This window comes from Falco naumanni, chromosome 6, assembly GCF_017639655.2.
Source record: "Falco naumanni isolate bFalNau1 chromosome 6, bFalNau1.pat, whole genome shotgun sequence".
Taxonomy (NCBI): Eukaryota; Metazoa; Chordata; class Aves; order Falconiformes; family Falconidae; genus Falco; species Falco naumanni.
This window is the reverse complement of record NC_054059.1, coordinates 41,056,500-41,079,173: the sequence shown is the minus strand read 5'-3', so window position 1 is coordinate 41,079,173 and position 22,674 is coordinate 41,056,500. Positions and strand designations below refer to the sequence as shown.

The 22,674-nt window shown below is 35.9% G+C and overlaps 1 protein-coding gene across 1 annotated transcript in view; it reads right to left on the bottom strand.

The window, feature by feature from the left end:
• The window catches only part of PRKN (parkin RBR E3 ubiquitin protein ligase), a 616,239-nt gene extending 594,548 nt beyond the window's left edge, over nt 1-21,691 (bottom strand). Inside the window, exons 1-2 of the mRNA XM_040598195.1 lie at nt 21,676-21,691; nt 19,396-19,559 (exon numbers count right to left, since the gene is read on the bottom strand). Coding sequence (XP_040454129.1) covers nt 19,396-19,559; nt 21,676-21,691 — 180 coding nt within the window. The remainder of the gene's footprint in view (nt 1-19,395; nt 19,560-21,675) is intronic.
• Between the last annotated feature and the right edge of the window lie 983 nt (nt 21,692-22,674).

Genomic DNA, 22,674 nt, shown 5'->3' with positions numbered 1-22,674 from the left:
TTGGGTTTTGGTTTTGGGGTTTTTTTTTAATTTTTGATAGAAATTGCTTCATTTGGAAACTGCTCAAATTCTACTAATACTTATATTTTCCAGAAGTAGAGAGTCCTTTTGACCTGTTCATTCTTGCCCTGGAAATCACAACTGTTTTATTTTGGATGCTGAAACTCGTTAGGCCATAATATTAATAATCATACAGAATAAGAAATACTTTGACACCACTCATTTGACTGGAAAATCGCTCCATGACAATAACAGCCTGCATAATTTCAAGCTCTCCTCTCCTAAAGAAAACCACCACACACACAGAGACAAAATTACTTAAATGTGAAATACTAATAGATTTTAATTACCTTAAAGGTGAACTCTTTTAGGGTCAAACTTTTGTCTGGACCAAGAAAAATAATGAAGGATTTTTTTTTACTTGTAGTGTGTGTGTATATATATATATATAATTATTTTCTTTTTGAGTGCATTCTTATTTACTTTATACATCCTTTCCTTTAACAATACTTGCTGGGTCTGCCTTCTGTGTAAGTTTTCATTGAAATAAAAGGATAGTGTGTTCTGCAACCTTTCTCTGCTTCAGAATTTCCTGAGTGTAAAGACCCCCATACCAGCTCGGCAGCTCTCAGTGAAAGTGATATTCTGCAAAAAATTGTCAGCTTCTGCTTAAACCCCACGGAAAGTGGTCTGGTAGCCACGAACAGAACAATCATTGTAGCTGCATAGCTGTTTTTTAGAGAGAAACCACCCATGGCAAAAGTGTTCATTTTGTAGCTCTCCCGATTACAAATGTGAATAGAAGAGTCTTCCAGAAAGGATTCTTCTGTTAATGAACAAAAAGAGAGCTTTCCTGGTTCTTCAAATGTGAGGGGACATCTCAGTTCTGCAAGCATACAGCTTAGTGAAAAAAGCTGGTAGTTAATTTCCAGACGTAACTGAAATTCAAACACAACTCCGGGGCTCTAAAGGGGATGGTAATAGAGACCCAGTCCTGAAAAACAAAATAGGGGTGGGGCGGGGGAGTATGTGAGAGATCAACTGGGATTTCTTCTACCTAAACAACCTTTCTTCCTTTAAGATGGTGACCATGGTATCCCATTTCTAAGAATTCATTTGTGTGGCTTCCCAAGAGGCTACAGTATCAATGGGGAGTGAGGAAAAGCACTTCTTTTGTATTCTTGTCACCAGTGTTAAGATTACTAATTGTGCAGAGTTCCGGGGATTTACTCCTTCAGGGAACAAGACAGGAATAAGTATCAAATTCTTGCCTCTTGTAGTAACAAAAAAACTGTAATCACTGGCCCATCAATGCAATAACATAGAATAGATAAATAATAGAATTGAGAATAGATAATTGTGATAGAAAACTGAACTTGTGCTGTATGCTACAGCAGCGTGGAAGCCCATTAAAAATAGTATGATTATCTTAATGGAAGAACAAGAAAAAGTCAACTACTGGGAACTCAAGCAGTCAGTAAAGCAAAACAAAATAGCACCTCCATAATTCATAAAATCACAGTAATATCCTAAAAAAATGAAATAGTACCTATAGAAGAAATACTAATGCAATAAAACAAATACTGTAGAGTTGAGAAGAAACTTGATTTAACTGAGATAATACTGTCAAATAGGTGGCTGAGCAAGTGGCTTGAGTATCATTCTACCTCCTAGCACAACTCTTGATGGAAAAAAAAATACACTTTTTTTTTTTTTAGAACAGTTTTGCAGGCAATGAATTCAAGTTTAAATTCATGTCAGACAATTGGGAAAGAAGAAGCAAAACACTGCATTACTAATGCCTCTACTTAAAATCCAGGGGGGACTCTTGCAACTCACAAACTTGATCATGTGCAACTTGGTTTTCTTCAGCTCAAGGAGAGAAGTGGATGCTAAGTAGAATACTCTGAACTACACAATAAAACTGGGGAACAACACAGGATAGTTTAAATTGGAATAGTCTGGAAAGTAGACTGTGCCAATTTTCCAGTGGCTCTTTCTTCATCCCCTGTTTCTGAAGCTGAAATTTTATTCACTGGCAGCCTTCCTGCAACTCATACCTGTAGTACCTATGGGCACAAAACACAGTTGTCTTATTCCTCTCACTTAACATAGGATACTCAGCTGGTGGTTGTAGACATCATTAAGCTGTTTGTTTGCTAAAACAGTCTTAACTGATCTGGAAAAAGCAGGATATTGCTCTGTGTTCCCAACATGTGAAAACACCAAGTGACATCCACTGTTATCTTCAAGTCATTCTGTAAACAAGGAGTGCTAGTTCTTGAAGTCAGCAAGTTACTTAAGTGCTGTGCTGACCTGCAATATAATGCAAGTCTGCTAAATTGTAGAATTCAGTATGTAATATCAGAATGTTGCATGAAAGGGGAAAGTCATTATGAAAATAAGCAGATATACTGTCAAAAGACTTTTTGCTTAAAATATATTTGGAAATTGTAAATGCTTTATATAATAGCATTTTTGCGTGTAGTAGATTTTGTTTTACTGGGGAACACTAAGTGTCCCTAACATTTGCTAATAACAAAGAAGTAATTTATACTAATCAATGTTAATGGCTGCTATTAGAAATCACAGATTAAATATGCCATCCAGACAATAGCCAACATTGTTCCAGAAAGACATTTAACACATAGAAAAAAAAATTCATTACAAACAATACTTTGTAATGACTGTCTAATGAGGGATAGTTCATGCAGAATCTAAAAGTATGTAACTTCATAATTACTTGACATAAATATATTTATTGTGACAAACTGGCAAAATATTTGGCAGAAATCCACATACTGTAGGGACAAGAAAAGTGAGGGCATAAGAACAGCAAGAAAGTGTTTCAGGACTGGCCAGGCTGACGTGGGAAGAGGGATAAGAAAGAATGAAACCATCTGCCAAGGAAAGCCTGGGGAATGAGGGCCCAGAGAAGAGAGACAACATAAGTGCCAGAGACCAGAGCTTAGTGGGGGAATTTCTAAGAGCTAATTCTACTGAAGTGGGCCTAAGTGCCTCCAGTTTAGCCCTAGTAAAATAATCTTGAGCTATTTTTAGCTCTTGCATTTAGTTATCTACTTAAAAGAACAAGAGCACTTGATAGCTCACTAAAAAATTTACTCATGTTTTGCCTTGATGGGTCTGCAGATTGAAGTCTGAAGAATACTTCTTTTCAGTAGAAGTCTGAAGAATACTTCTTTTCATTGAAGCAGCATATATGCACATGTGTGCCCATGTTTGTTTTTAAAGCAACTACAGTGTTTATTGTGGGTGAAATTACTTTGTTCCTTTTTTGACTGATATGTTTCTTCTATTTATTGAAAAAGGAATAGGCACTGTAGTTATTTAGGAGATTAGTACCGGATGAAGAGAATCATGCTCTTTGTAATTGAATATCAAAATAAGATCATTCTTTAGTTAGTTTTAATTAACAGAGGGCATATTTTAAGAGCGATCACTATATGCCACAGAAGTGTCTGAAATAAACAGACATCAACTGTGACCTTCTTAAGAAGTGCTGCAGCATGGGATTTATTTTTTTTCCTCCCGGATTTAACAAAGAAAAAGGGTTTGAAAGGGATCACAGAAAGGAGCATGAATTTCAGCTATCTCCCTATCACTTTCAATTTAAAGCTTAGTTTGCTCTTTCTGCCAGATCCTGAGCTTTGGTATTTTGCTCTAAGGATTCAAATTTTGATAGTACTGTCTGAGAGTTGATCTACTCAGAAAAATTCTACCAAATAAGCTAATAGAAATTAAAATTCTCACATGAATCTTTCAATTCAAACTTCAAAGTTTTTATAGTAAACTTTCAACCATCTCAAAAGTGAGACAAGCAAAACCAAAACAACACTCACATTGGAAGACTATCCACTTAGCATGTGGCAGTAATGGGTATGCTGCCTGTTAAATTCTATTGATTTAAAATCACATTGAAGTATAAATTAATAACTAAGTATATATTTCCTTCTTTGATATGCTTAACTGCCCAAGTGTGGCAGCATGATTTAATTTTTCTTTTTGCAGAGAAATACCTGATGGAGACAGTATCAGATCTCTGTTCAGAGACTGGGTGTTATTTCATTAAAATAGTAATAAAAAAAAAAATGAGAGGGAATAAGCAGGACTTTCCAGCTGTTTCCAAACGGACACATTAATATTTTGACATGAAGATTCATGTTTCCTAACCTGAAGAGAAGCAGCAAAGTTGTCACATGGAGTGATATACCTTTATCTGAAAAAAATGACATCCAGATAAAACCTATGTTATGTATATTGCCTCAGAACATAATATTGCAATAGTTCTCAACAGTTACTCAGATGATTTTGTAGGTTCTTCAAAGGCTTTCTGAAGTCTATATGTTCTTCATATTTGTTCCCATGAATGAACTGAAGTAAAAAAGTCCCCCAACACTACCAACATAGCATCTCCAGAAGTTGCAGAAGTAAAATAATTAGTGTAAATCATGCAAGTATTCTGCCAATGTGGAGTTGAGATAATATTTGTCTGAAATTAACAAGTGCAATGAGTTAGTAACAAACTGAAAAGTAATGCATCATATACTGAAAATGAAGACAGGAAGTAGTAGGAGCAACTGAAGTTTCCTTGTGTCTATGGTGAATGGATTATGGAACAAATGACTGAGGACTGTAATCTAGCTGATGTTTATTAGTTCAGGAATGAGTTAGCAACAAACATGCAGCAACAAATTATATTTTTGTTTGTTTGTAATAGAGACATACTGATCTTATTTATATTTCATAATTTTCACTATTTTCTGAACTAGTCTTTTCCTGGCATTTACCAAGACTGTTCATATGCATTAGAAATTAGCAGCAAAACAAGCTAAAATATTATTAGCTTGTAGTACCCTGAAATTGGCTAAAATAACACTTTTTACATCCAGAAACTGTCTACTGATTTGGAGTCTTATTCAGAAAAAAATGACCTTTCAAGCTAAATACACACATATTTTTGCCTGATTAATTCTATTTAAAGCTATTTAGAATTCATTAAATTGAAATTTATTTTGAATTTTATGCTTGTAGTTAGGAGGCAAACTATACTATCAGCTATTACACACTTAACATTGCAAAGGCAATCACTCTATCATAAGAAATGGGATAAATCTGTCCATGGCCTAAGTTTTTTATTCCTCTCTGCACCTTTAGCAACAATATTTTTCATAAGGTACATCTTTTAGAGGTATCTAAACTTTCCAGGGCATGGGAATGTGATGCCACTGTGCTATGATGACTTCCTGCTGCAGCACTGGTATGACAGAAGCATGAACTGTTTGATGGCTCAGGTATTAAAGACATAGTGTTCCAGATACTCCTAAATTATTGGATACATTTATTTCAAACAATTGCTTTGTTCTGTTAAAACCATATTTCAAAAATGTATTTGAGCAAATATAGCTGTTCCCAGATTAATTCCATGTTACTTAAGTTTGGAGACTATAAAGATTTCATTTATTTGGTGCTCAGCTATGTGGAAAACCTTAGAATAAGACAGGGTATTATATCCTGCAGCTTGATCCCACATCCTGTCTTGAAATGTGTTAGCAATTGAAAATCAGCATAAAAGGGCATGACGAACAAATGATTGCTTCCAATTTCAGGCAATGCAACTCCTACCTAAAAGCTTTGTTTTTCCTGCTGATCTAGAATCTGAACACTGTTAGTCTCTGAAACATGAAAAGAATATAATTGAAACAACTAAACTTGATATTATCAGAACCTGTAATACATAAGAAGCCTTAGAACAAAAAATGGAACATTTTATGAATAATAATATGAATCGCCCTACTTTTTTATCTTGTATTTATGCTTCTATTAAGACCACAGAAAGTTACCTTAATGAATGCTAACTGAAAACAGTTCTTAATCCATATTGTTTTGTTTTGCAAAAGGATTTCCTGTATCAGACTTCCCAATAAACTTTGAGGATTAACTTCTTTTTACATCTTTGCTAAAACTTGTTGATTATTGTTGTTTACTCCTTCAAAGCCTGAAGCAGAGTTCATTCACAAACAGGGAATACATTCTTGCTAGGTGATTTTGGGTTTCTATAGTTAATGTGATTCCAAGTGTTCAACGCAAGTCACGCACTTCCCTCCCCAATCTCTTTCTCAGTTGTACAGGAGCTCCCTAGCAAAAAATCTAAGCACACGTTCAACCATTTTGGAAACCATTTTATCAGCATTGATACAGATCCCAAAATTACTCTAAACTGGAAAAATATGTAAGAGTTAAGATAAATACTTACTGTGAATAAGAACACCAGGAAAATTAATAACTTGCAATGAAAGTTCCCTCCCTAAATCTTCCAAATACCCTCAGCAGGGCAAATGAAACAGCTGCTTTGGGGCTAACTTTGTACTGGGAGCTAGAATGACTTGGAAGTCATATATATACTGTACATTCAACAGGTGCAGTCTATTATGGATGTAAAAAATTGCTCATGTTTATAAAATTTGCTCTATTCCTTTAAAAAACAATAAGCAAATGAACTACACACTACAATGCTCAAAAAATTATATTCTATTTACTGTCTAAAAACATATATACATAATTTTGAAAGCATGATGTTCTCTAAAGACAACTCTAAAGAGTTACCACCTATAATACTTACACGAAACTGACACCAATCACATACGCAGTTGCAATTAAACCACTATCATATAATATTATGCCCATGTATTTTTCTGCAATACTTCGTAATAAGATATTTTCAGATAGTTTTTCTTATCGTACAACTGACAAACAGTTTCTTCTCTGTGGAAATCTTTGGTGTTCATGAGTTAGGGCAGGCAGGAAATACACAACTGAAATAAGTAAAATCAGCTGTAAAATATGGCAGTCCAAATCTACCTTTAAATTCTAAAAATAGCAAGAGTGGATTTTTTGGCAATGGCAGGAAAAAGTGTTTGTTTTTTTAAGAACAGATTTTAAGTAATTCTATCTTTCATATTTATGTTAATTTTCACAAATGCTTATGGGCATCTTAGTGTATGCGATCATCATTAATGTATGCTCTTCCTTCCCAGGTATTTTATCGTTTCAAAACTAACAGCTGAAAATAAACTGACAGTAAGCTTTAATTATTATCCACTGACATAATGCATGATATATAATGCACATCTTCCCACTGAATTAAAATGGAAGACTGCTGTAGACAGGCAGGAAGAACATAGCACCTCAGTTCTTCCAATGAACCTTGAGTTTAAAACACAAACACTGCTTTATGTGCAGCATTTGACCTTTCTTACATAAAAGTGTAATAAATTGTAGAAGAGGTAAAGTATAGAACAAACAAAAACATCAAAGCCCATATTTCTAAATGGAAATTTGATAAAAAAGAATGCAAGTTTGCCTCCTACTTATTTGGGCCCAGGGTAGGAAGTCTCCAAATGGCTGGTCTGTGGGACCTCAGATCATCAACCTGAACTCTGCATTGGATGAAGTCCTGACTACAACAAACACATTTGAGATCAACAACAAAAAATATTGTCTGAATAGTAACTGAATAAGCAGGGTATCCAGCAAGAATACTTACACAGTCAACGTATCTTAACTACACATGAAAGAACTCTTAATATAGTCTACATAACAGTAGGCTAAAATACAAAAGCAGCAATATTGACAGATTGCACTGTAATTCATTATTTGGACTCATAACAGTAGTAGTGCAGGTTGCAGCTCAAACCCTGCAGTTCACTTTCCAGGATGGAAGGCTGGAAATGAATTACCACGCTCCGATATAATCAAATCACATGGATATAACTTACTGTTATAGTGAAAAAAGGATAAAAATTAATTGGTATAAATACATTTCTATCAGAAATGTAAGTGTATGTCTCAAGCTTTTACTGACTTACACAGGAAACTACCAGCATGACATAGCCAAATAAGTAATTGCTTCAAATACCATTTTACTCAAGAAAATGGAAGTAATTTTCTTCAAAACAACATAAAGTTAGAGAACTATGAGGATTACTGAGTTATAGGGACATTAAAATACATACTTCAGCCTCCTTCCTATAGTGTAATGAAGTCAGGACATGACATACAATTCTTCAGCAACAAGACCTCACGTGCTGTTCGTTCCCGGTATGCACCTTTTGAAATGTCAGCAGGCCAATACCATTTTAAAAAGGACTGAATAAAGCTACCACAAAGAGATTTCAAAGTGGACAATGACAAGACAAGCCTCAAAAGAAAACCTGATCTTTCTCTCATTTTAGGAGAGATTATTTCTCTCTCAAATCCTCTCTTTCCTAAAGTCTAATGCAACTTCTCTCATGTAAGTGGTGTCTCCAACACAGTGCAACTTTAAAACTGTGGATACTGGCCTTGCTGTGAGCTAGTGTATATCCTGCAGGGCTATTACTGTTCTCTGCTACTACAGAAGTTAAATTTTTAGATTTAACTATAAATACATAATACATCACACTAAAATACCTCACAATTGAAGCAGCATATCTCCTAATGCAGTGAAACAATAGAGCATATAAAAGTTTCCATAAATGTGGATAAAGTGAACTCTCTCTGCAGTTCTATATTTCATTTATTTATCAATAGCAATTTTTTCAATATTTTGTATAGCCCACAGGGGCCTTGCCAACTCAATCCTTCTTTTTAATAGAAAAATAACATTTCTGAGAGATTTGAATTATGTCAGGAGATAAGTAATTCACAGACTACTTTATGACTGACACATATACACCCAGAGATGCATGGAGATTAAATCCTGTGGCTACTTGAGGTATGAACCCATTCCCTGTCAATCTTCCTCCATTTGTTTCTGGAGACTGACAATGTACAGTGCTCACCAGTCAGAAATGCATCAATCCTTCAGAGAAACAGGAGAGAGAACTTTCATTTGCATTCACTTAAATAGATGAGATCTGCAGTGAATTCCATTGGAAATGAACACTTCTGGGGATGCTGTTTTTATTACCTCTGCAGTGATAAAGGATGGCATTTATAGAATGGTCCTCTGAAAAGCAAGTGCACAAATCATTGCAGGCATATACTGTAGGTATTAATACTGTTCTCTGTTACTGCATCCAGTTTCTCCACTTTTCTGAAATCAGAACTAGAATTCATAGCTCTAATTTATAATAAGGCTAAGTGCCTACCTGGCTGAATAGTGCTTATATAGCTAACATTTCTGGTTGAAAATATATCCCACCAAATCTTTACTGGTTCAGCCTCCCCAGTCTTGTTTCCTATAACGTATTTAGAATTGCATGTACTTCTGCATTGCATAATTCTTCAGCTGCCTTGCTAGCTTATAGGATAACAATTCCCAGTATCTGCCTTCATTAGAAATGCTAATATTCAGTGTGCTGAGCAAGTTTATGCTTAATATTTTGTTTCAATTTATTGTTGTAGGTAATACATTCACTGCATAGCTCAGGTAAATGAGCTGGAGTATTTCCTAAATTGGCTTCCCAGACAATAGACTTGCAAGGATTACTGCTCTTCAGTTTGGATGTTTTTCACCTTAAAAATATATTGAATAGGTTTGTAGTCATTTTAATTTTAAAAAAGATCACCATTTTCTAAGGAAGAAGTCTTTAATCTTATCTGATTATATGCTTAAGGAATCACTTGGGTCTGGTGACCCACTAAGTGGGTGTAACACTTAGGCAGATTTCCATAATGTAGTCACACTTTATCTGAAGGTGGTAGGTAACATGTTCATCTCTGTTATTTTAGCTGTCAGGCCTTGAATGTAGTTCTTTATATTCTCCCCAAGTAGCCTTACGTTGCAGATTTTACTAACACACTGAATATTACCCATTCTACTAGTTATTGGAAATTTTTCAAAGGTGGGGTTACCAGTGGTTGACGTCAACTCATATGTTTTTGCAATCCTACTCCTTGGGTGTCCTTGCTTTTGCAGTCATCTCTAACAGATCTTAACCTTCACCTTATCTTTTGCTTTCCTGCCTGGTAGGACAACCTCAGGTGCTTCATGAACACTGCCATGTAATTTATTTTTTTGCCAACAAAATTTCTTTGGTTGCTCATCTAATCTTCCTTGCACTTGGTAAATGCCATATAATTAAGTATAACCCTCTCTGTCAAACCTTTCAGGCCTACCTGAACCTTTTTTATCTGAAATGCCTACAGTCCTTCTAGTCTTCTGATACTCAGTCTTGAAACGTTTAAATCAGCATGACATATATTTCTATTTAACTTTTCTTCCTCTTGTTATTCTGCTGCATTGTTGAACAACAACTCTCTTTCCATGTTTGTCATACAGATAGCACAAAAATATATGAAATTATTTTGAGGAAACGAAGATGTTTACACCTGCTTGCTGCCCAGAAACACAAATAACATAAAAATTCCAGTATTATAAAGCTAAGTGTCTTAGTACATTCAGAAGAAAGGCACTACAGTTTTCTCTATTAATAAAGAAAAAGGGAACACTTTCACAAAGAATAAGGTTTACAATGATATATATCCAATTGGTCATTTTAATTTATTTATTGTCATTTATGGCCATTGAGACATTTTTGCTATAAATTTCTGACAGTAGAAACCTTAAGGTGTTCTAAAATTGGATTGATTCTTCCTTTCCTGAAGCTCAGACATTTTAAATTACGTGTGCTTAAGCTGTAGTCATAAACACACTGCTATAAGATAAATGGTAAACAAAAACTCCAAATCACCGTCTAGGGTAACAAAAATAAAGCAGGAATAAAGGTTATATGATGTTGGTTAAAGAGGAAAGTAGTTATTATCTTCTGTACTTAAACATACTTGCATACATTTATCTGTTTTGTACTCACAATATGCTGCACACTGTGAAAGATAGAAATGAATAGATTGCTATGTTAAAGATGCTAAGGTAGTACAGTAAAAATATTTTATAGGATAATTTGGGATGAGCTATATAAAAACAAATCATGAAGTCAGAGCTCTGGTATATCACGCATACCAAATATATGACAATAAAACTTTTATATGTTTCCATCATGCTGTTTTATGTCAAACAGTTAATAGGGAAAAACTGTATTAGAAATGTTTTTGAAGTTTAAAGGTGTTTCATTATTGGGATCTTCTTCTATATTAATTCTCCCATAAAACTAGCAACTGTTTTGTACATGTCTGTTCCTGAGAAGTGTAACCTCATCAACTAAAAACTTGCCAACATTCACATACCTTTTCAAAATTACCTAAAATCAGGTGATGACCTTTTATACATTATCACACATACATAGACAAACTGATATGAAGATATGCATGAAATCCAGACTGTCACAAGAGGGCCTGGCTGTTTTGCTGCCAGGAACACAGCCACCTGAGATAAGACAATCCTCTCCAGATTTCCCACAAGGCCCCCTACACTACCTGCAGAATATACTGTAGGTATAGAGCCTCCTACAGATCTGTCAGCATTTTTGGTTAGGTACAGGAATATCAGAAAACAAGTTGGTCATCAGATAGTACAGAAGCAGGTCATCCAGTGAGAGACAGAAACCATAAGTAGAAGAAAATGTCAGCTCATTGGCAGGTAGAGCAGGTCTGCAAGGCAGCTTAGTTTTCTCAGTCTCTCTCCCCCTTTACTTCATAGGCTGGGAAAGGGAAAGTTTAGAAAGAAAAAATTGTTTCCTAAGCTGGTTTAACACGCCAATGGGCAAGAGGTGTTGGTTGGAAACAGGATTTCAAAGAATCGGAATTGATTGGGAGAGGCAGAAATGGAAGCAGCATAAGTGAATTGAACTGTGGGAAACTAATAATAAGAAAAGCAGTAAAAATGAGGAAAACACTGGTCACTGGACTCACTGGAAATGGGAGGGGGGGGGCAATGTGGGAGTGTGTGTACACACACTACATCAATGGAGGCAATAGTTTACCTGAAATAACAAGCTCTGGATATGAAGAAATTGAAAATTATTTCATTTGTGGAACAGGTGCTTTTGCTGCTTTGTTTAGTCTAAAGGAGAAGAGAAAATTGTATTGCTCTGTTCTGCTCGTTACTCATTTTTCGTTTTAAGCACTTAATATTCATTTCTTCAACAGGCTTTTAGAGTTCATAAGAAAGCTTCTAGGAATTGTAAATTTATCAAGGGTTGCTCCAATGAAATGATATATAAGGAATTATATACCTACTTTTGCTTCAGTAACTCCTAAAATAATTGTCTTCTTTCTCTTCAAGCCTGTGTTGGTGTTATTTTTTAGGATGACCAACATCATTTCCTTTCATGGGGACCTTCCTGTCACAATGCAACAACTCTCTGTTCTTTTGATTTCTTCTTTCCCTGCCACACGCCACCAAAGCTGCTCTTAAGAGGCATTAATTACTCTGTGTCTCCTAGAGAATGGAGTTCATCTGTGATTAAAACTGTAAATCAGATATGAAGTTTCTGTTCTAAATTCTCAATTAAAATGAGTGAGAAAGCTTGAAAAACAAAAATAAAAGAAGGAAACCCAAAATGGTTTATTAAATAGCTGTGTGACCTTGATAATTACAAATATGAATGTATTACAGATGACACTTCAGATGATCAGAGCTGTAAAAATGTAAATAAGTAAAATTAAGACTAAAGCAAAGAAATTATAATTGCAAGGGACTACATTCCACCTTTCTATTGAGGCAGTATATTTGGCATGCTACCTGCTATTTTAAAATATATTTCCAACACTGAAGTTTCCATCTTTTCCTTTACAATTTTATTTTCAAGGCACAAAATTCTCAAGGTTAAAAAATAATCCACAAATACTCTGTCCCAATTTCCTGTTTCTTAAACCAGTATTTTCTCTATGTAAAGTGTTAAATAAAACTATTTTTGCTTGGTTTTTTAACACAATACAAATATTTATTGATGATTGTTTTCTTTTAGTTATGAATTAGAAATACCTAGTCTCTATGGATCCTTCCTTATAAATGTAGTCTAGCAGAACAGTTAACACCATGTTTTTCTTTGGAGGAAAAGGGAGAAAGAAGAAAGGAACTATCCCTCTTACCCTTGAACTTCTGCTAATTCAACTATCATTTTTCCTAATGGTGTACAATATGCTAAAGAGTTTTTCACCAGAGCAATTTAGAAAGGTGATGAATAAAAGACATAGGCTGACCTTTCTTCTACTGTCATGATTTACAAACTCATAGAAGTTATTACTCACTGCCAGCACTCCAACAACTAAAGCTTTTTGAGATTTTTTTTCTTACACATTTGCTCTCCTGCAACTTAAAGCGGGATCTGAATCAATAAATGGACAGTATTGTAAACATATGAATTGCATTATATTCATGATGAGGGAGAAAGATTCAACAAGTGCCTGTCTAATGCAAGTATTCACTTAGAAAACAAAACCACATCCAGTATTAGTGCAATTTTTTCAACATAATTTTATTCTGAAATAGTATATATGTCTTGAGAAGAACTACAGTGGTTTGCCACAGGAGTTTCTTATCAACATACTGTATTTCTTGCAAATATTATTGTCATTTCTGTATCAGTCCCACGCAAAGCAACTGCTCTTTCAGAAATGGATTTTGTAAAATTCACTTAATGTCTTCAATGTAGTGGATTTTAACTGCCTAAGAGAAATGAAGTTGTTGGGTTTTTTTTTAAAAAAAAGCATCTGCTGCCTGAAAATGTTCTCACATATAAGAAAGTAATAGTAACCACAGATTGAATGGAAATTAATTGAATAGACTCCCAACTTACTGAAACTGTCAGCAAAGTGGAAAACAAAAGAAACTCACTTTTAGAAATCTGGAAATTTTCTAAAGGGGCAACACAGGTAATTCAGACACATTATGAGTCAGTAGGACTTCTATAAGAATACTGGCATCAGCAAATTCCAGGGAACAATGAACCAAACTCAGCAGACAACACAGAATTCATCCAGGTACCAAAACACAGACACTTCTAGAAATTAAATACAAATTTGTAGAGAGTGCAAACTGCAGAAAGTTTGCGAAGAAAACCCTGTCATACTTCCTCTTCAACCATCAGCAGACCAACTAAAACACATAGGTAATGTCAGAGGAATCTAGAAGGTTCAGGCAAAGTTCAAGGCCATCCTACATGCTTCAGCCCCCTCAAACATGGCCCATTCACTTTTTGGAGTTACCAAACTACTTGATAATGTATATCTTACTTAGCTGTAGTTAAATCTTTTTCATAGTCTCCTACTTTCAGGAGAAAAATACCCCAACATTTAAAAGCAGAAAGGAAATGTCTTACTGGGCTCAAAGGTCTAATATATTAGTGCATTTAGATCTTGATCTCCCAGAACAATTAACAAGCAGTGCATAAGATAAATGCACAAGATAAGTGCACAAGATATGGAAAATCTTTAGACTTGAGATGGTCCTGACAATTTAATACTAAATATGGCTACATGGTACTTTCCACATTCGTTATGGGCATATAGTACTATGAGGCCCATCACACATCTTGTGAAAACTTATTCAACACATAGAGTGGCTGTTGTCACGTACAGTGACTCCACAGCAATCAAAACAAGTAAGAATGAGTGCTACTGTTATCCACTCCTTTAGCCAAGTCCATCTTACCTGACAACACTGATGGCACCTCTAGATTTCATTTATTACTATAATACACCTAAGTATTCTTCAGCTAGCTTTAATGCTATTGAAGAAGTAAAATACACATCTCTTCCAGCTTTACAAGTAAGAAAAGACCCAAAGAACAATGAAATATTAATCCAAAATACTGATTTAAACACACAAACATAAAATAATTTTCTTTCTTTGAATTTCACATAGGGTGATTGATTCAGTCAGGATATCTGTGAGCAAATCTCTCCAAACAGCATTTACGTATGCAAAAGTTGGCTCAACTGTATTCTGTAACACACAAAACTGCTGACTATCAAAGATGTTTCCATGAGTGATTTCATATCCTATACACAAAACTGTAGGTTGCCACAAAAGGCACTAGTTGTTGTGTATGTCAAAAGACCCGTTCTAATCTTAGTGTTCATGGGTTTATAACTAAAGTTGAACATATGGGGGTTTTTGCTGGTTAGGGACACATTTTGCACTGTGTCACTTGGTTTCTCCTTTGTACCTTCACTAAACTGAAACAGGGAAATGCAAGAACTGCTGGAAGCTCTATTCTGTCGAGCTGTGCTTAGATAGCAAGTTGCCAAACATTTAGGTACACAAGGTCCCTGCTTGATAAAATGCAATGTTCCAATATTCAAATACCTGTTTCTGCTAAAAAAAAGTTGTTCACTGAGAACAACGGTATTAACGAAACCCTATTTTCATAATCGTTTAAAATGTGTGTGAGAGAAACTGAGACCCTTGTCACAAAGTGCTCTCTCTGTCCTTGAGCTTTCCATCCAATAGCACTGGAAAGTGCTTCCAGTAGAACCAGATGCCTCTGGATTGACCTCTAATGTTTACTATTCAGAACCCTTCCACAACAAAGCATACCCTTTCCAAATCACTGTCAAACGGCAGTACACTAACTTTACTTACAGCACCATTTCTCTCCTACCATTTCTCTTTTCCCTCCTCTGTAGAGATGATATCTATGCTGCTCCTCCAGTTATGCCATTCCTTCCTACTCTTTTTCAGTTAGTCACATCAGCTGACACACCAGTGTTTAATAATACTTCTAGTTGTGTTTGCTTGTTTCTTGAATGTATGTATAAACAATTTTAGAAAAGCACCTATATGGATGGATGCAGTCAAAGCCAAATTCACATGAAGGCTATGCTCCAAACTTTGAGCCGATGCTCCAGTCAAATGCAAGCTAACTCTGATTTAGAAGCTGTCTCAATGGAGCACTGTGCTAAAGCTAACAAGTCCTACTACTAATCACATGCTTCGTCTTTTTCTGTTTCAAACAAACTGTTTTCAAAGTTTCAAATTCAAAGAAAATTTTCTAGATTTACCTCATAGAGGAAACACTGTCAAAAAGAAATGGTACTGGATTGGGAAACAGAAGTCTTAATTCTATGCCTGTTTTGCAACTGAGTCTGAACAAGCCAGACTACTGATTCTCATCATATCATTTGTCTGCCTTGTCCATATCCACTGTAAGCTCTGCAAGGTATGGGACATCTCTTACTAACTGTTTGCAAAAAGCTACTTCACACAAGGGGATTTTCAGTTCTCCAAGAAAGGGGAAGCCTGTACTAATAGAATACTGCTTCTACTAGCAGTAGTAAATTTCAAATTGTTTGCACCGAGCAAAATTGTGTATCAACATATATTACATATTTTGCTTCCAGAAAGCTTGTTAAATTATTTTGCCATTCTTGGAGGCAAGGACAATATTCTTATAAGCAGTGATCTCCTGTTACAACACTTCAATGTTCCTGATACGTAGCTACCTCCTGTTTATTCCTTTGGTGACTCTGTTACGGTGCTTTTCTTCTTTCACCCTTATGATCGCCACAAGATGATCTTACCACTGTTCTCATATACTTGTGACAGCCTTCTGAAAGAATTCCTGTTTTGGGTATATATTAATTAATTACTTCTATTCATTCCAAAGTGAACTGCAATCAGCAGAGAGCTCTTCATCATCCTTCAGAATATTTAGCACCTTTAAAGTGACAGCATTTGCTATGCTTTTAGGAAGCAGCTTATTGCTCTAATTTCTTCTTATGAGATCCAAATTTGCAGGTCTCATTCTTCATCCAGTCATTAGCAATCCTTCCCTACCATGGCTCTAATTTCACTACTTGCCCCTTAGTCACTAGCTAAGATACTGATCTCCCCTGTGCACAGTTGAATCAGTGTGTCTGATCTTCCTCTCTTTTCCAAGGACAAAACACTTATCTGAGGTACCAAATTAAATATCTCCACACATATTTCACTTCTACCTTCCCTACAATTTTTCTACTGCTGTTGTTGATATCAAATTATTTAAGATCTCAACTTGGCACTTTCTTTCCTATAATAATTTCTTTTAAAGGTTTGTCCATTCCAGCTTCATTCCTTTTTACAGGTTCCAGCTACCATGAAAGAGTTTTCCTGCTCTCCAAACAGTTCACATTCTCAGTTATGTTTTGTATCAGCTGCCTGAGATCCTAAAGTAGCTGCCAAGCCAAATCCAGTTGTTCTGTGAGCTGTGAAACCAATAAAGTTTGCTATCCTGGAGTATTTCCTATATCCCTGCCCCATACTCCTGCAATTATCACAGCTTTTCCCATGTTCTCTATAATCTCATTATCTCTAATATTATCAGTTCTCCTTCCTGAACTCTAGATTCTCCCACAGCATCTTGGGCAAATAAGTTCAAAAGTAAGTTACGAAAAACGAAAGGCCAAAATGTTTTTACTAGAAATTCTGCAATACCATCAAATGAAATAACTTTAAAGTGTCAGCTCAGTACAAATCCATGTTGTATTTTTTTAGACTGCATGTAAATCCATTGGTCTACAAAATGCCAGCAGTTAGTATTTCACTAGCACTCAAGTTTTACTAGCATTCAGCTTCTTATGCAAAAAGCCCCAAACAGCCTGCCATAGGAACTCAACACCTCAAACTCTCACCTGTTCTTCTTGGGCTGACAAATTTCCATGATAAATAAATACACATACACAAATATATCACAGAAAAAAACTGCAAACACAGAAAAAAAAATAAAATACACTTAATTAAATATCAAGAATAAAAATGTAGTTGATGCACTGCTTAGGATATTAATAATTGCAATATTTAAGACAATTAAATACAGAAGTATTGATTTTACCATCTGAAACAGTTTTTTAACTTCCTACCAGCTTTAGAAGCCAAAAGTCAAAAAAATGAGTCTAGGTCCATTTCCTAAACAATAAAAAGTCTTGACCACATGGTAATTCTGATATTCCAATGAGCATAATTAAGTCATCATTAAGGCCTGCATATTTGCAAAGAAATTTTTAATTTACCCTGGCAACAGACTGTATGTTGTAGCTGAGAAGAAAATTGGTTGCAAGTGTAAAACTGGTGACAAAAATCTGTGTTTCATGCTGACATAAAATGGCAGTAACACGAATACCTACACCTTCCCAAGAAATACCAAGTGGTTCAGAAGCTTCTGACAGAACAACACAGGCACCCAAATCTAGCAACTAGCAACTCACAACTTCTACAATTCACATAATTTTTTTTTATTTTTGCATTTTCATATATATGTTTTCACATATAAGTAAGTGAAGTGCATTGCTGTTTATGCCATGAATATATGCATCAACACTATCCACAGGTGATACATCGGAGACTGACAACAATTCGCATTTCTATACCTTCCTTTGTGTGCTGAAACTCCCTAAAAGCCTTTGCAAGGCAATAAATATCATACCCAAGGAGAAACAGTGATAGGTCATCAATACAGTAGTGACTTTCTGTACCCCGGCTTAGCAGCCATCCTAAGTACAGCAATACTTCTGAAATATGAGTGCCAATTAATCTGAAATAGTTCTGCCTGTGAGGGATATATTATATAATCACCTGCACTACTACAGATTGCATCTGCAATTCATTGATACCTGCAGAAGGACAGCAATTTCATTAAATCAGTATTTGCACTCTGCTGAAAGGCCAAGAGGTTTCCCCAAGTTCCCCAAATGTCTTAAATGTGTGACCTCGTGCTAAGCCCTGGCTACCCAAGTGAACTGCCAAATCCACATACAGGATAAACAAAATTATTTACAAAGCAACTGCAGCAGCACCGCTAACAGTAGCAAAGACGAGAAAGTTGAACCTATCTTTCCGTGCTTACTACTGCTCACCACAAATGAACACCTCTCTACACTTACTGAAGAGCACAGTTAGCTAACCTTCAGGAGCTGAAACTCAGAAACCTACCTACGGCCAGTCTTCCATGCTCCCTGCTGCTCTCTTAGCTCCACATGTTTAAGAGTTCAGTTTGGAATACACTTCCGTGGGCTTTGTTATCCGGACCCATCCCTCCAGCAGCGCACTCACCTGCACAGGCGCAGCAGCAGGAGTAACAGCAGCCCTGTAGCTATCCTCCAGGGGTCACAATTGGGTTACAAATTCTGTAAAATGTGATGACTGTGCAGCCTGATTTAAAGCAATTTATTCACATCCTTCTTCATTAAGATTCAAATGGAATAAGTAAGAAATTGAACAGATACAGAAATTGTGCCTGGCTTGCTTCTGTAGTCAGTAAACATTTATTCACTAGGGCACAGCTCTCGTGCTCTCTCTCTCATATTCTCCCTCTTCCCCCATCCTTCCTGCTTGCTGTTTTAATGCATAATTAAGAAGGTCAGAATTAATGAAGCAGTGTGGAGTAAAGTTCAAGGAATCCCCAGGCACTATTTATTCTATTAGATCTGAGGCATGAACGTCAGATTGGCAGCATTAGAGGCAGAGGCAGTGTAGCTGGCAGCAGTCCAGAAGCAAAGCTACCAAGGGAGACTTACCTGCAGTGTCAAGTCATTGCTGAGCTCCTTCCCTGCAAAAATCACCCGCAGCTGGTCAGCTGGAACTCCCTGTCGCTGAGCAACCACCTCCTTCAGCTGGAGGATACTGGCATTGGAACCAACCTCTACCGGGAAGCCGTGGCTGGAGTTGAACCTGACAAACACTGGACAAAAGCAAAACACCTTTTAAAGTGAGCATTTCTCATGACTTGTTTGTACAAGAGTGACTACAAGAGCTTTACTCTGCAATTTCAGGAAGCATCTGCCATTTTCAGAGAAAACCTATTAATACTCCAGTGTACCATTTTGAAACCCATCACAGAATGGTTGGTGACCAATAAATAAACCCTATGTATTTCCCTTTGGCAGTGTTAGAAATTACAGAGAATAGTCAGAGTCAAAAGAGACCCAACTAGGCAGCTGCCTAAGTAGTTGCTAACCGGCACAACAGATTTTCAGTTCAGTCCTAACCTTAGCAGGCACGGGGCACACATGCTTTCTGTGCTCCTCGTGCTCTTCCCCACTGCACGTAACAAATAAATGCAGGAAACTGAAGTATGCCTTGGAGCCAAAAGATATTAAACAATATGAGGGAAAAGAATTCCTTGTTACACAGTAAAGCACAGTCATATAAATCGGTTTCCCACAGATATTATTCTACAGAAGATAATGATGGAGAGGAAATCACACGCTAGCTAGCAGAAATGTTTCGGAGTGTTGTATTACAGCGTAGCCTTTTCAGAGTTCACTAAAATATCTGCAGTACGTAACTACTGCTGACATCCACTTTCACTGCAGAAAATCACTACTGCACCAGTCATATTGTTTTCAGAGCTGCAGCAAGTGGTTTATACAGCCAGAGAAGTCTGGCAAACAAACTCATAAGCTTCCTGCCATTCCCCTGTTTTTTGTAAGGAGTCTAAATGCACTCATTGAGCCCATGGTGAGGGGAATAATTACAACAATTATGAAACAGGAAAAAAAACCTTACTGCATCCATGTCAGTCATGGAGGTTCTATGAACAGTAGACATGTTCCCAGCGGACCACTTCAACCAATAGCTCCACAGGCAGGAAGCAAAGGAATTACCAAACTCAATATAAAATATAAAATCATTTGTATCAATTAGATTGCGGGTACGTGTCACCTAAAGTGCTTGGGTATTGACTGTAACAACCAGTCTTCTTAAATATTTATTTCCCATTCCAACTCCACTGTTTTACCTAAAGATGTTAATCTTTTGCATTTTTGATGACTGACAGAAGCATAAGGTAAAAACTATTTATATAGTTTAAAGAAGCAACTATTTTTAAAATTGAAAACTGGATTTTTATAACTTTTCAAACACATAATCTACATGACCACTGCAAAGTTGTTAGATACTTTAAAGATACTTTAAGAACATTTAAATATGGCTGAGAATGCTGCCATTGATGTGCTGCATTGATGTTGGAAATATTTGTAATTTCACATCTTCATTTCAGATTTGGCTAATCTTTAAGGGACAAGACCATATATCAATAAAATTTAACAGGATATTTTTAAGTTTTTCACTTGAAAAGTGCCCTCTTAAGGTACTAAAATGCAGGGTAAGTTTGCATAATAATGTGTCAGCCAGGGTGCAGTACATATGCCCTGCAGTGTGCTACACAGTCTCCTGTAGTACATCTTGTTACTGGCTTTGATTAGTTATTTCCAGAAGACCTTAAAATACAAAACTGTGCAAGCTGTATTCAGACTGTTCAGAAAAATCAGCGGAATTTGAATTTTACTCTCCAAACCACAATCAAAATAAAGGAGGATTTATATGACAAAAAGTAGTTCCAGCTAATGGGAACTGACTATTTTGCATCTTTCCAGGAACATTCAGAATGGTCAAATGTAAATAACATTACTTGGGCCAGTAGCAAAAGATATAGTTGAATCAATGGGGAACATACCTTTTTAATATGCTACGCTCTGACTATCTGACTGTGTGCATATATACATATATATATTAATACATTTATATAGATACACTCACATACACACATAAAATGCATTCATGTGCATCTCCAAAGACTTCTGGCTGACTAATAAATAATCCTCTTTATATTGTCTTGCAAAAGCCAGTGCTATCAGTTTTGTAAATGAAAAAAAATTAGCAAGTGCATTGACTCTGCAAATCAAATGCACGAGTAAGAGGAAAGTGCTTGATAAAAGAAGCATAAACAAGTGTCATTTCAATTAATTATAAAGTGGTACTCATTTTTAAAGGTAGTATAAACCCAGCACACTTACCGCAAACATAATTCATGTTAATCATTAACTATCCCCAGCACTTATAATAGTTTTATTATTATTCACTTCCAACAGGAATAGTTTCCTCCTCTCTACATGTACAAGGTAGCACAATGCTAAGTCTCACAGTTGTAACTGCAAGCAAATATGCGAAACGTGTGTGAGTGCAATGTTTTGCACTCCACAGCAATGATTACATCTTTGTTACCTGCCTGAAAGACTACATCTTTCTTACCAGCCTGAAGATCTAACTCAGAAAAATGCTAGAATGCCAAACTTGGCTTGCTGGAAAGTTCTGATCCATAAATATTTTGCCTTTAAACAAATTTATTCTATCACAAAGCCTGCAATCCAACAACTCTTTTTAGTGTAAAAGAACAGAAGAGACCTTTGCTTACTTGCATAGAGCATAAAAGGATTAAATATAAAACTTCAGTCTGTGGAATAAACCCAGAATTTCAGGACTATAATATTTAAAGCTGTCTTCTAAGGGAAAAAGAAGCTTATTATTTTCTTTTTGATATTTCAGCTCAATAATTAAATAATTACTATTAAGCTGATACTCTTAACAGCACAAGTTATGCAAGAGATCACAGGTAAAGTTCTGCCCACATTCGAGACCTCTTTCAAAGAACGTATACATACTTTGACAAGACTTAGTACTTGAAGTTTGTCTACTCAAAATTAAAAAAATACTGCCTTAACAGAAAATTTGAGAATTTACCTGAGGCCTAAACTGCTGATGGAAATCCAAAATAAATAAATCAAGTTACTAAAATTAAGAAGTAGTCAAACCAAGCTTTAGAAAGGAGGCTCCATCTGGATCAAGTCTCCTACTTCAATATTTGTAAGAGGTGACAACCAGTAAAACTCATCTGATAAAAGGAACCTTTGTGAGTCTTGACTGTCATGTGAAAAGATAATCTCTGTAAATATCACAAGAATCCAATTCCCAGAGGGATCAAGAGGTACCTATGTGCTTTTTTAAATCTCTCCTGG